This window comes from Bubalus bubalis, chromosome 9, assembly GCF_019923935.1.
Source record: "Bubalus bubalis isolate 160015118507 breed Murrah chromosome 9, NDDB_SH_1, whole genome shotgun sequence".
Taxonomy (NCBI): Eukaryota; Metazoa; Chordata; class Mammalia; order Artiodactyla; family Bovidae; genus Bubalus; species Bubalus bubalis.
In genome coordinates this window covers 37,243,737-37,258,679 of record NC_059165.1, presented here as the reverse complement: position 1 = coordinate 37,258,679, position 14,943 = coordinate 37,243,737, and the positions used below count along the sequence as shown (strand labels likewise).

At 35.6% G+C, this 14,943-nt stretch overlaps 1 protein-coding gene across 2 annotated transcripts in view; it reads left to right on the top strand.

Annotated features, from left to right (window-relative positions):
• The window catches only part of GABRA1 (gamma-aminobutyric acid type A receptor subunit alpha1), a 59,333-nt gene that overhangs the window by 15,171 nt on the left and 29,219 nt on the right, over positions 1-14,943 (top strand). For both annotated transcript variants that reach the window (XM_006062399.4, XM_025292285.3), the window contains exons 4-6: positions 4,056-4,123; positions 12,123-12,343; positions 14,457-14,539. In XM_006062399.4, the coding sequence (XP_006062461.1) occupies positions 4,056-4,123; positions 12,123-12,343; positions 14,457-14,539 (372 nt within the window). The remainder of the gene's footprint in view (positions 1-4,055; positions 4,124-12,122; positions 12,344-14,456; positions 14,540-14,943) is intronic.

Sequence of the window (14,943 nt, the reverse complement as noted above, 5' to 3'; positions counted from 1 at the left end):
TTCACGTATAATTTTGGTTAGGTGTGTAATCTTCCTAGCTAAACTTCATTAGAAGTTCCTGCCTCATGTTGTGTGCTCTCAAATAGAATATTTCAAGCATAAAATTCTTTACTTTTCCCATGTGATCCATAGAAAGGCCTTGAATACTTTCTAGATATCTCTAATAACTTCAGAGTCTAATGCTAAGTCAATAAAGTCTGGTATTAGAGCATGTGATTTAAATTCTATTGTTCCTTAAATAATAAATTTTATATATATGTATAAATATAAAATTCTTGCTGGAGGGGAGGGGGGGAGATGACAAAGTTTTTCTAGAATTGGAAAAAAGAAGGTTCCTCAACAATTGCCTTAGCTCTCAGCCAAAACACATGAGTATGAGTGCATCTTCCATTTAAGTCTGGTTGATCTGAAGAGGACTGGATTTCAAACCACCATTATTTTGTCAAAAAAGCAAGTTAAGCATGGCACTATTTATAATTTGGTTGAAGTTCCTTCACAATGACCCTCTAGCTTGAACCTTTGCACTCTAGATTATAAAATGTTTATCTTAAAGCAGAATGACTTCACATGCCACTTAAGGACTCCCTGGTGAGCTGAAATGAAGGACGCTTTTGGTCAAAGGATTGGTCAAAGGATTCTATTCTTTGCCACTGAAATTGTACTCAACTGAGTGAGAATGTGGTTTGAGGATAATCATTAAGTATATATTTGAATAGAAAAAACTATATAAGGGAATACATCAAGATATTAACAGTGAATTTATGTGGATGGTGATATTTCAGGGTATTTAAATTTTAAAAATATTTTTCTGAAGCGTCTCAACTTAAATTATCGACTTATTTTTTTATAAGTCCATTTTATGGACTTAAATTTTTTTTTGTAAACAACATAATATGTTATATTGGGCTTATGCTTATTCTAAAGCTTTTGTAATGTTTTACAGTAGCATTCCCAAGTGAGTTTTGGAAACACAGGGGTAGATGATGTTGACCACATTCATTTAAAACATGGTTTCTTAGAGAAATGAGCATGGTAATGTCCAAGACATATCTTTCAGCAGCATACATAATAAGCAGTTTGACAGCAATGGTAATTTCTTTTCCCACTATATATTCACTGATGACAAATAAAAGAAAACTACTTTAACATGTGACAAGGGAGCTATATTAGAAGGGAAAGTATAGAAAGTGAGTCTTCTGATTATCTTGCTTCCCCCCAGGTTGCAGATGGAATCATCTGCTAACAATCTAAAAACAACAGAGAGAAATATTCTGTATAGTTGGCAAGTTCACTTCTTCAGAGCATTTTATGATAGATAGAACAGAATTTTAGAAAAATTTTATTGGCATATAGTTGATTTATAATGTTATGTTAGTTTCCAATATACAGCAAAGTGAATCAGTTGTGCATAGACATATACCATTCTTTTTTAGATTATTTTCTCATATAGGCCATTACAGACTATTGAGTAGAGTTCCCTGTACTATATAATACTTAGCAGTTATCTTATTAGTTATGTTTTATATATAGTAGTGTGTATATGTCAATCCCAATCTCCCAATTCAGCCCATACCTCCTTACCCCCTGTTAACCATGTTTGTTTTCTACATCTGTAACTTTATTTATGTTTTGTAGATAAGTTCATTTGTATTCTTTTTTTAGATTCCAATATAAGTGGTATCATATGATATTTGTCTTTCTCTGACTGACTTCACTCAGCATGATTATTTCTGGCTCCATCCATGTTGCTGTGAATGGCATTATTTTGTTCTTTCTATGGCTAATATTCCATTGTATATATGTACCACTTGTTTTCTATCCATTCCTCTGTTGATGGACATTTAGGTTGCTTCCATGTTCTGGCTATTGTACATAGTGCTACAGTGAACATTGGGGTGCATATATCTTTTCAAATGATGATTTTCTCTGGATATATGCCCAAGAGTTGGATTGCTGGATCATATGGTAGTTCTATTTTTAGTTTTTTACAGAATATCCATACTGTTCTCCATAGTGGCTGCACTAATTTATGTTCCCACCAACAGTGTAGGAGGGTTCCCTTTTCTCCACATCCTCCTCAGCATTTAATAAAAAAGCATATTGGTTGCCCCTAAAACATCTGGTAAGCCAAGATTTGAAAAGCTAGCTACCTCGGGGAGTATTTATTTTCTCCTCACACTCCTGAAATAGATAATACTGATAAAAGAGACCAAAAGAATTGTCCCATGCCACAAAGCCCTTGCAAGTATAAAAACAGGGACACGTATTTCCCCAAGTAAGTGTGCATTTAATGATAGGTCCCTGCCATAAAAATAAAATGAAAGAAAGGAAATAATCTTACTTCCATAAGTGTCACTCAAAGCCATAAGATATTCATCATAAACCTTATAGCCTGTAATCTGGAGAGAACTGAAATTCAACTTCAAGAACAAAATGAGTTGTTTTACTTGATCTAGAAAGGGAAATCTTGAAAGAGAAAGGACGAAAATGAACCCAATGAATAGATGAACTCCAGCTTTTGTGACTAGATGGCATGTTTTCATTGTATTACGATTTTTAATTGAAAGTCATTCTGACATTCTAATAAAGTGTGAGCTCTTGCTGGACTCTTAAGAAATAACAGAGAGACAAATATATATTTCCATATATGTATATATGGAAATAAAGTGTGCAGTAGAGAGAGAGATGTATGCATTGGGGAATGACTGCTGGAAGAGGTGAGAAGAGGAACGTGGTGTGAGAGGCAAGTGGTTAGAACATCTGAGACAGCGCTGACAGCTATTTTCTTAAGCTCCGCGGCTGCTGCAGGGTGTTGGATGTTAAAGCTGAGGTTGGAAATGAGTTCTAAAACCACAACTCTATTCTCTTTGTCTCAAGCTATGTTCTTTATTTTGAAACATTGAACAGTAAACCCCACATAATTATTATGTCAGCAGGCTCATTTAAGCATTTTGGAGCCAATGAAATTTTGGGGGTAGGGAACAAAACCTAAAAAATAACGGATTGTTTATGGAGGGGACTATCTCACCTCAAAATTATTCTATCATTTGAGATGCACATTATGTGTATAACATGACTTCCACAAGCCAAATTTATACTGAACGTTTAACTCTTTACAAGTGAATTGCTAGGGGATCAGATTTTTGATTTTCAAACGAAATTATTATTGCATGTAGTAGGTCAACTTTTTAATATACTACACCAAAGATACAAATATCCTGATCAATGAAATGAATTGTTTAAAATACTGGACTGTTATTTCTCAGAGCTAAAGTTGAAAATTAAAAAGTCATCTTTTTCATTCTCACCTCTCAACAAAGGTTTCCTTTTATACAAGCAACATTAAAAAAAAAAAATCTGTGTTGGGTTGTCACCAAACTACATACATTTTATTGGTTGATATATATGCCTCAGAGCCACTAACATAAAATTACATTGAGCTTGAAATGGAATCTATTAAATGAACTTTGCTGTACCATAATATGTGCTTCTTGTCCTCAAAATTGAAGATACTTGCATAGGTTGTCAGATTTTTTTCCCAGGGAGTAATTTGGATAATCCACTTATGATTTAATTCCAGAAAGAAATCATTTATAAAACACACCCTTGAGTCCTTAAACCGTTAATAAAGCTTGCTACAGTACACTATATACATCCCAAGTGTAGCCTAAATACCTGGAGAATCTGGCAAGCTGTATAAGAATAGTTAAGCTTAAATCATACCCATATGCTAACATATTTTTTATTACAACGTGAAATGGTTTGGTATCATTCAGGAAAGTGTGTCCATTCTTACAGACTCCATTAAGAATCATCTGACCTCTCCATAAAATCTGTCTCCCAGAGTGGCATATTTAGGCTCCCTTCTCCATTGAAAAATATTCACTGTGAAATTTCATGTGTAAGCAGTAAATTATCAGGACTACACAGTGGAGCAATTTTAGAAATAGCTAATCAAAGCCAATAAATTTCCCATTTGGGTGTGAGTATATGGTTGTGAGATCTAATAAGGGCTGTTGATAGACATTCACTGTCCCAATTTCCTGCTTCATCAGAGCGTGTAACTGAAGTGAAGACTGACATCTTCGTCACCAGTTTCGGACCCGTTTCAGACCATGATATGGTAAGTGACTCTGCAATTTTGGTTTTTCTGGAGTATTTTCTAAATTTAACTTTTGAAAGGAAAAATATGGATTAGGTTTTTAGGAAGTAATTTGCAGTGCCCTGGGTATATCTTTGTGTTTCTCTGTGTGCATAATATGCAATATATCATATATATGTAATATATATATATGTAATATATGTATATATAATATTTACATAATGGAAAATACCCATTTACTTTTCAGGCCAGGCCTGTTTATAGTTATCAACCACTGCAGTCTTCTTTTGTTCCATCACTGAAAATTATTCCTTTGCCTTGGTCTATGTTCTGTGATTCAAATAGTGTGAATTACCTTATATTTTAGTTAGGAGGACATATTGATTGAAGAATGTTTGCTTTCTGGATGGCCAGGACTGTCATAGAATAGCTGTAAACACTGCAATTTCTGAATTATTTTTGGTTAAAAAGGAGAAATGTGTATAAAAGCTGAGCAAATACTTGACCAGAATTAGACTGAGGATGAAATAACACCTGTGGGAAAGGTTCAGCTTCACTGCAAAAGGCAATCATTAAATTATTACCAAGAGTGAGAATAAAATGAATACATACCTGCTCTCTCTTTTCCCAATCCAAATGAACATGATTTTCTCTTCTATCTGATGGGAATTGGTAAGTCTGTAGAGCTCTGCAGATATTATATAATATTTCTGAACTCTTGACAGCCAAACTCCTATAGAAGCAAAAAAGCCTAAAGAGGCCATGAGACACATCATTACAGTTATTTTGAAGATACATTAATTAAATACTATTTTTTGAAATATCTTTTTGTTTACGCCATCTTAAAAGTCTTCTGATTTCCTAATAGCTCAGATGATTCAGAAGAAATATTAGAGAAAATAACAGTTTAGACTAGCATTTCCCAAAGTGTGGAAATTCACAAGGCACCCAGATTGGCAGGGTTAGAGCTCTGACCAGTCCCGAGGTAAGGTAAACTGCTGAACTGCATTTAATCTAGTGTGTTCCAATCATATTTGCCCGAAACCCTTTTCTTCAAGTGATGCTTGTTGACATTCTGTGACTCAATCATTGGGAAATGCTGACTTAGGATAATTAGATTTTGTTTTTGTTTAGTCTCAGTCATGCCCAACTCTCTTGCTACTCTATGGACTGTAGACCACCAGGCATCTCTGGCCATGGGATTTCCCAAGCAAGAATACTGGAGTAGATTGCCATTTCCTTCTCCAGGGGATCTTCCCAACCCAGGGATTGAACCCACATCTCCAGCATTGACAAGTGGATTCTTTACCACTGAGCCACCAGTGAAGCCCCAGGATAATTAGATGCTTTACACCTAAGACAGGTTATGAATGTAACCTGTACAGATTAGAGTCAGTGGAGCATAGAAGAGATAGCAGAGTGGTAGGTAAGAATACAAATTTCTGAACCAGAATGCCTGGGTTTATAATACCAGTCTTTTTACTAGATAAGAGTATATCTGTCCTTGGGGAAATTACTTAATATGTCTCTTGCCTCAGCTTATTCATGTGTGAAATGGGAGTAATAATAATAATACCTCATGGAGTTATCACAAGTATTAAATGAATTAATACATGAAAAGCACTTAAAAATCATTGGTATATCCTAGGCACTCAATAAATGTCAACCACTATCACTATGTAAGAAAAAGAAATATCAAAGTTAGCCAAAATGGTGGATTTATTCCTCTGGTAATTCATTTAGCCATTATGGTCAGTCTGTAGACCACTTTATTGAAATACTGTGCAATACAATAATTTTCACAAACTTGATTGTGGTCTGAAAACTATTGTGATTCTCCCACATTGCAACTCAATCTTCCCACAAAACTATTATTCTCTCATGCTACTTTTCTAATTAAGAAACTTTAATATATCCCAGTTCAGTTTAAGGTCAAATTTAAGCTCCTCTGCCTGTATCCCAGAATAACCATACATGATTTTACCACTCGTCCTCACTTGTTCCCATGGACTATTTAGTGATTTGCATAAGTATTACTTTCTGTGAGGCATACCCTTGGGGGCTAGAATTTCTGATTCTAGGATTCAGCCTTGCTGAATTCAAATTCATCACTGACAGCAGAGTGACATTGGAGCAAATCAATCTTGTAAGGCTCAAAACCTCTAAAGTTGATATATTATCATAGTTACCTATCCTTGTAAGACTTCAACAACAACAGCATCCTTGTAGGACTGTTAGGAATTTTAAATGAGATACATAAATAAGGGTCTATCGATAGTGCTCAATAAATAGTAACTATTATTATTTTTTGTCTCTGATACCCTTATGATGGCATGCACCCTTTGTAGAAATTTCCTTTAATCTCTATCCATTTAAATTTTGTATTTCCCCAAAAATCCAAATCAAGACCCAAATGCATGATGAAAACTTTTCTTTTATTCACCCAATAACAAATTAACTTTCCCTTTCTGCATTCAATCATATTTATTGACTGTAAAATACAATTTAGCTTTTGGTCTCATATATAACATTGTTTTGTTAAGTTACTTATCTTATATTAGTATCTTATTTTCCTAAAGTGATGCCAAATGACATAAAGGCAAGCTTGTTTCACATCTCTTATACTATCAAAGCATTGCTGTTTTACAATAAGTGTTTAATTTCTACTTACTTGGTAAAGGTTTATGAGTCTACATTAACTTTTAAAAATTAAGATATTCTGGGACTCAGTAAATAACACCCTCTTTCCTACCTGAGTTCTGATTGTTTTGATAAATAAGATAGCAAAGGACATGAAAAAGGAGGATATCATCTTTATTACTAATAATGGTGATATTCTAGAAGGTGGCTTATATCTGCAGACAAGTGGTTTCCAGAGTAAACACCAGGGTCAGCCAGAGTAACCCACCCAATCAGCAGGCAGTGTTGGCTTCCTTCTGCAAGAGTGGGGACTGTTCACGTAAAACGTGTAGCATGGAGGAACACAGTAGCATTTGTGAGTCTAAAATGGAGAAGCAACAAAAATGGAGAAGACAAGAGGAAGTTGCTGAGATAGACAAGATTAATTTCTCTTTCTAAATTCTTCTGTCGAGTTAAATTACTTGTCCTCTCTCCCCTCTCTGAATAGAAGAGTGTGAGAGAAAGGAGAACTTTCAGAAGTTTTACACTGGTGAAGCTTTCTTCTCATAGATGGAACACCACGAGAGGGGATAAAGGATTACAAATAGTTCACACTAATAAAGATATTACTCCTCCTCCTAATAATAATAAGGCTGTGTGTTTAGTTGCTCAGTCGTGTCTGACTCTTGGTGACCTCATGGACTGTGGCTCACCAGGCTCCTCTGTCCATGGGATTCTCCAGGCAAGAATACTGGAGTGGGTTGCCATGCCTTCCTCCAGAGGATCTTCCTGACCCAGGGATTGAACCCAGGTCTCTTACATTGCAGGTGGATTCTTTACTGTTTGAGCCATCAGGGAAGCCCAATAATAATATGACTATTCTCTATCTCTGGCACCTAGCATGATGTCTCAGGAAGAGTAGATGCTCAATAGAAATTATTAAGGGACAGTGCCCAAATAAAGCCATAAACAGTCAAGCACTTTTCTCTTGGAAAATATTTTGCATGAACAGTAATGTCTTTTCTCTTAGACAAAAGATTCTCACTAGGATTTTGGATACACTATTAACCCTAAGATTACCATAAATTACTTTTTACAAATGGCCTTTGGTCAATAATCAGGTAAGAAGAAGGGACCAGAGTCTAAACCAGTGACACTGTTTTGCCTAAAACTCTTAAATAAGCCAATATTTGAATTGTTCTGTCACAGAAGCAAATTATCCATAAGTATGCAACTGATTTCCTAAGTAACTAGTGGAAACTGTACCTAACCACTTTGAGAAGATTAATATTTAAACTACATTATGGGAGAATTATCCATAAGAAAGAGTGGAATGATTTACAGGGTAGCAAAATTAAAAGGCAGAATGACAAAGCTATTTTTCAAGACAGGAAATATAGTTTTTAAACTAAGTACTAATAAAGAACTAAATAATAATAACCATAACAAACACTATTGAATGCTTATGTTAGGCACTGTGCTAAGGGTTTTATAGATCATATATCTTTTAATCCCCATGCCAAAATTTTTGCTACATGTTATTATTATCCACATTTTCCAGAGCAGAAAAGTAACCCAGCTAGGTAGCAACTTAAACTCAGGCTGTCTGTCCTTAGAGATTCCACAGATCCCAAAGTATCTGACTTCATCTAGAATAGAAAACAAAATTAGGACAACTCCTTAACTTTATTTTAAAAACCATTAATTGGCAATCAAACTGCACATTCCCATGGCACTAGGTTCTGACAAAAATATCCGGGCAGCACAATCAGAAAGCCCTGTTTTCCATAGTGCTTAAAATGTATTAAATCACAGCACACACAGATGGTAATAAATTGTGCAAGTAGGAACACTTCAGTACAATATTTATTTAGAAACATAACGGATGTTGTATCCCTGTCTTCAGAATAAGGCTCATATTCTCCAGGGACCTGCTGTATTGAAAAGGGGAACTGGGAGAGAATTTTCGCTTGAATGGTGGAGGCTGGAACACTGAACCCTGAAGGAAGTATTCACCAACACTTATTTGTTCAGACACACTTCTGTGGAGTCTTCTCTTTTGCCTTCTGTTTTTGTTTTACTTAGTTATGACCACTTTCTCACTTTCTTCATTTCCTGTCCTACCACCCTTCCAAAGAAATAGCACTTTTTCATTCCCTGATACCTTGAAATCTAATACAAATTTGTGCTGAAAGGAAAACAAAATGGAAGACCAATAGTAACTTTTAACGTTTACTGAGAACTTCTGTGCTCTAGAACTTCTTGCAAGTTTTTCACTTGTGTTGGCTCACTTCTGACCACAGGCAAGTGGAATGAGTATTGCAATGATCCCTACTTTATTGGTAGCCAAGGGCGTTAGAGTAAATAAGAAAATTGCCTAAGGCCATTCTTCTGGAAGAAGGACAATTCAGTTCTAGTTAGCAGATTTATAATTTACATTTGTAAGCTTTATGCCATGGCTCTTCCTTCTTCTTGTTCTGACTTCCTAAAGAAGGAGCTCTGGCACATCTTGGTCTAGTGAATTTCGACCGGGGGAGAGGTCGGGCTGTACAAGTAGCGACTGGGAGCTGCCTGCAGCCACCATGGCAATATTGCAGGGGCCATTCCCAAAACATGGGAAAACAAATATTTCATCCTTGATTAGGCAAGAAGTGTTCACGATCAACTGCTTTCATATCAGTTTTAATTTCTACTTTTAAGAGAGGGAAACATAAAAATTAAAGCTTATTTAATTTTGCTCTTTGTGCATGTGTATGCATGTGTGTGCATATGCATGCTTGTGTAACCAGAATGATATTTGAAGAGAGAATATCTTAAATGCATTTGGGATTTCATTGTCCATCATTAACACAGGGAAATAAGGCTAGCTTTAAATATGTTAAACTATAAGCCTTAGGAGCTTGGCAGGTTTTGACATTTTTTTGAATCTTAGCCTTTGGGATATATCTTGTCAAAGACTTGATGATAAATATATTTTATCTTATAGGTAACATTTATTTTATATTCAAAAATCTCCTTGGAGCAAGCAAACAAGCGAACAAATGTTTTAGATTCATAGTAATATGGTCAGCTTAGACATCCGTGGAGCCTTGATTTACAAATGCCCCTTGCCTCCACTGTTGACCAGGCTAAAATTTTGCAGCCTAATAAAGTATAGAGCTTATGTGACTGACTCCTGAGTAATAGACATAGATAACATCATTGTCATAGCCCTGACTTACAAGTTTGTCTGTTGTCCAGAGACGAGAACATGCACAGCCCAGACTAAACCCATCCATTCTGCTTCCCTGGCAAGCACTCCTACTCTGGATCCCTTCCTGATGCAATCCACAGGCACTCTCCTCATTTCTCTCCGCATGAAAAACACTATTCTAAGCCCATCCTACTCCTCCACGAGTTTCTCCTATAGCTTCCAAGTCTAAACAGTTTCTTCCTCTGTCAAATTTAACAGATGCTTAACACATGTTTCTAAGTAAATTCCTACGTCACATATCCCAGTGCTTCTCATCTGACACTTCCAGACAGAAAAAACAGAGTAACTTCTCTTGCCTGCAAAGACAGACTGGTGTCATGTTACACTTTTTTTATTTCTATTTCAATCAGCATTTACCACTATGCCTGGTGCATTACAGACTTTGTTGTTGTTCTTTAGTGGCTAAGTCATGTCCAACTCTTTTGGGACCGCATGGACTGTAACTCACCAGACTCCTCTGGAAAGTCATGGGACTTTCCAGGCAAGAATACTAAAGTGGGTTGCCATTTTCTTCTCCAGAGGATCTTCCTAACCCAGGGATCGAACCGTGTCTCCTGCATTGGCAGGTGGATCCTTTACCACTGAGCCACCAGGAAAGCCCCTCATTATAGACTAACCAATAATAATTTTTACTTGATCAGTAAGGACTCAGCAATGCCAACTAGTGCTCTGAAAATTTTCATTCAAACTTTACCCAATTTTGCATTAACCCTCGGAAAGAAAGACGTAGTAAAATTCATGCACAAAAAGCCTGAACATAGACACTGTTTATTTTACATGCCCTAAAGACAACATGTATAAGATTAAAAAAAAGAAAAAAAAAAAAAACAGCAGCTTTCTGATACATCAGGGTTTAGGGGTTTAGGAAAATGGAGCATGATGTTTTTAAGTGAGTTTTCCTTCCAGTTGGGAGCATTCTAAGATTAATGGAGAATATAGTAGTCTTTATTTCAAACCACTGAGTTCCAATTTTAGTGTCAGTGTAGCAAGCCCTGCAAGAAAGATTGATATTATTACCACTTTCAATTTTAGGAGCTGGTAAATCTCATTGCTTGTTTGCAGATTGGCAGACGTTTGTCTCTGGGTATTGCCATGAGGAATGTTGCGTTTATTCAAATAAATAGATTCGCTGGCTATGAATGATGAAGAGCTTCACACCATTTCTCATGTGTCTCATACACATCAGTTTAGTTCAGTCGCTCAGTCGTGCCCGACTCTTTGCGACCCCATGGACTACAGCACGCCAGGCCTCCCTGTCCATCGCTCACTCCTGGAGTTTACTCAAACTCATGTCCATTGAATCAGTGATGCTATCCAACCATCTCATCCTCGGTTGTCCCCTTCTTCTCCTGCCTTCAATCTTTTCCAGCATCAGGGTCTTTTCAAATGAGTCAGTTCTTCCCATCAGGTGTCCAAAGTATTGGAGTTTCAGCTGAAACTCATACACATATATACTCACAAAAACACACTCACACACCTGCATGCTTGGAATTCTTTTCTCTCTTTTTTTTTTTGGGGGAAAAGATGCAAATTACCATTGAAATGGATTTCTTATTTTCATAATCTTCTTCATTGTGTAGAACTGAATGTCTGTATACATTATTTGTAGGGGAAAATGTTTACTTAGCCAAAAAAAAAATGTTTACTTAGCCAAAAAGAAGATTATTTCAACATTAGCATCATGGATGTCTTGGGACTGGGGTTTTCAGAGACCATAAGAGGGTTCCTAGAATGTTATACTCTATTTTTAGAACTAAAATTGTCTAATTTAAACATTTTCATGTATGTAATAACCTGTAACATGAGTTCTGTTTTTATTTGCAATATATTCTGTCCCTTTGAGTACTGGTATAATGGAGGTGGGGTGGAAATAAGGTACTAAGTTCCTTTCACATATCTGAGAAGATATTCAGCAGAATTTTTCTGACAAAATAATATTTGACATTTTAGTTATTTTTAAAGTGATTATGCCAACCAAGGATTCACCTGACACCAATAGGTTCAAGCCACCACAAATTTACTTGTAGAAATATCATCCAGCTCGTGTTTTGCTTCTAAAGTGTGAAAAAGGATGCATTGTCTTTATAAGACATTTGCATTACAAAATACAGCACAGTGAACTCTTTGCCATTTTCCCAAATTACCTAGGAATATACAATAGATGTATTTTTCCGTCAAAGCTGGAAGGATGAAAGGTTAAAATTTAAAGGACCTATGACAGTACTCCGATTAAATAACCTAATGGCAAGTAAAATCTGGACTCCGGATACCTTTTTCCACAATGGAAAGAAGTCGGTGGCACACAACATGACCATGCCGAACAAGCTCCTGCGCATCACAGAGGATGGCACTTTGCTGTACACCATGAGGTAAGGAGGACTGCGCTTTCCCCATGAATTTTTCTAGACCTTCTCTTCCGCGTGTAGGTTAACATCACGCTGATGGGCCCGTGTAGAGCATCTGGTTTCCTGTCCTCCCTGTTTTTCAAGTTTAATACTTACTCTACTATGAACACTAAACAGGCTGAAATATTAATCAAGTCGAAGTGTTAAGTAAAATGATTAGACAAAAATGAAGAAAATATTTACAATGTATATTAACTAATGCAATATATAGCTCCAACATATTCTAATTCAATAGAGGGACTTCTCTCTACTATTACTTCATGACTTCCTGCCTTACAGTAAGGTGTAGATTAAATTTTTAGAAGCTATCTTCTATATGTATCTGAAAATGTTTCTATTTGAAAAGAAGTGGGGAAAAAAACAGAAAATAGAAAAAGTTCAAAATTTTTAAACATAAATTCATGTGGCAGTATACATATTGAAGAAGTGTATGAATTCACAATGATGTTGTTAATGAGAAAGAATATAAATATTACTAATTTTGCTTAAACTGAAGACTACATGTATATTTTTACTTTATAAATATTTCCCCCATTTTGAGATTACTGGACAGCTCAGCATGTGAACCAATCATTCATTTACGGTTAGATGAAAGAAGTATGAATCAAAAAAAAGTTTTGAATATTTTTAGATAAAATTTTTTTTTTATTTATGAGAAACTCATTGAGGACTCATAAATGAGTACTTATTCTTAAAGGCAGCTGTTATTTCATATCCAAATGACTTGTTGAAATGTTGTTTCTGTAGATCTGGCCAGCACTTGCTAATTTAGGCCATTCAGTTATTCCTTTGGTATGAAAAGGTAATGAAGGGAATGCCTCAACTTGGAGGATTCTGTTTAGAATGAAAGTAGAGTGATACTTTGCCTTTAGAGAAAGCTTCCAAAATTCCTAGCTTTTTATACCCAAATATCCAAATAAGAAACAAAGAAAACATGCTTCAGGTGCCACTGGAGATAGATGTTGGACTCAACTAGTAAATATGTAATGGGACTGAAAGAATGAAAATTCAGAAAAGAGAGAAAGAAAATAGAGGATCAGTGGACAGGTATGTTGAGAACTTTCCAGATCATCCAAGCAGGATCTGTTTATATTTGAAATTTGAAATATGTTTCTCTTGTTAAATATCCTACACTTGTTTTTGAGCCCAAATCTAGCGTGTATTTCTACTAGCTGGCAGTTACCTGAGGAGGGATTTGCACAGACTAAGAAGTTTATCTATTAAAGGTTCCTGATGTATCTAACATTCTTCATCAGGAACTAACATAATCCCCTTCTCTGAAATGTCTCACCACCTTTGCTAATTTGTTACCACTTTCCTAATAGTTTGTCCTAAGGATATGAGTTTAGTTATTAATTTACATGTTTCATATTTACTTTAATTAATATTATAATGACTTCATGATTTTACTGGTTACAAAGACACCTTATCACATTTCTTGAGTTACCTAATAATATAGATAAATATATTTTCTGAAACTTATGTGAGGAATTTGGGTACAAATTTTCCATAGTTCCAGCAAATGAGATCAAATATATTTCAGTGAATTCCTTTCCTGACTACCCTTTTAAAACATAAATAGAATTCATGTTCCCAGAACACAGGGACTAAAAAGAAGTTCTGCAGAGTCCTGGCTTCCGTTAGGCAGTGGATTTGTAAATAAAACTAAACAGTTGGAATAGAGTGAAATGACAGATAAAGGAGTCTAAATGACTCTAAGCTTCCCAAAGTCTGAGGACAGTTCCTCCCTCACATATCCCTTTGTTGTTTAATGCATTTGGTGCTATTTTAGGGAGTGAAGTGGGGAACTAGATGGTCACAGAGAACAGCGTTGAAATAGACATTACCACATGTAAAATATATAGCCCGTGGGAATTTCCTGTATGATGCAGGGAGCTCAGGCCCCAGTGCTGTGTGTAATTCTTTTCACATCTTTTGATTATTAACAGCTCAGTATGACACTGCTGTTTGTGCTCTTCTTTCTTGCTTTCTTAATATATTTTCTCTAGTTAATAACATCCCAGTCATATTTATCAGAAAGTATCTAATCTACCCTATATTTCTGTTAATTTCTAAGACTGACGGTGAGAGCTGAGTGTCCAATGCATTTGGAGGATTTCCCTATGGATGCCCATGCCTGCCCTCTAAAATTTGGAAGCTGTGAGTAAATTTATTTTATTTTTGATTCTTATGAGAGCATGTCTTTAAGCAAGCAACCTCCAATTCATTATGAACGTTAGAGAGACAGATAAAGAGTATCAAGAAAACTTAAATAGTGATTTATTGCAAGTGTTTTCTATAAGTAACCATCTTTTACTTCACTTTTTAATATCCTTTCAGGAAGGGGTTATTCCCCATCTCTAGACTAGAAAGAATAAATTTTACTATTTAGTGGAAAAATTTCCATTTTTTTTCAAGTTATATTCATAGAAAACCAAATGAAGTATGGATGTTTATGCCTCATAGATATCATCTTCTTTCCAAAAAATGTTGGTCACTGTGTTTATTTTATATCATTACTGACATTTGTTTAGTCCTAATAATTCAACTTGTTTATCAGTTGG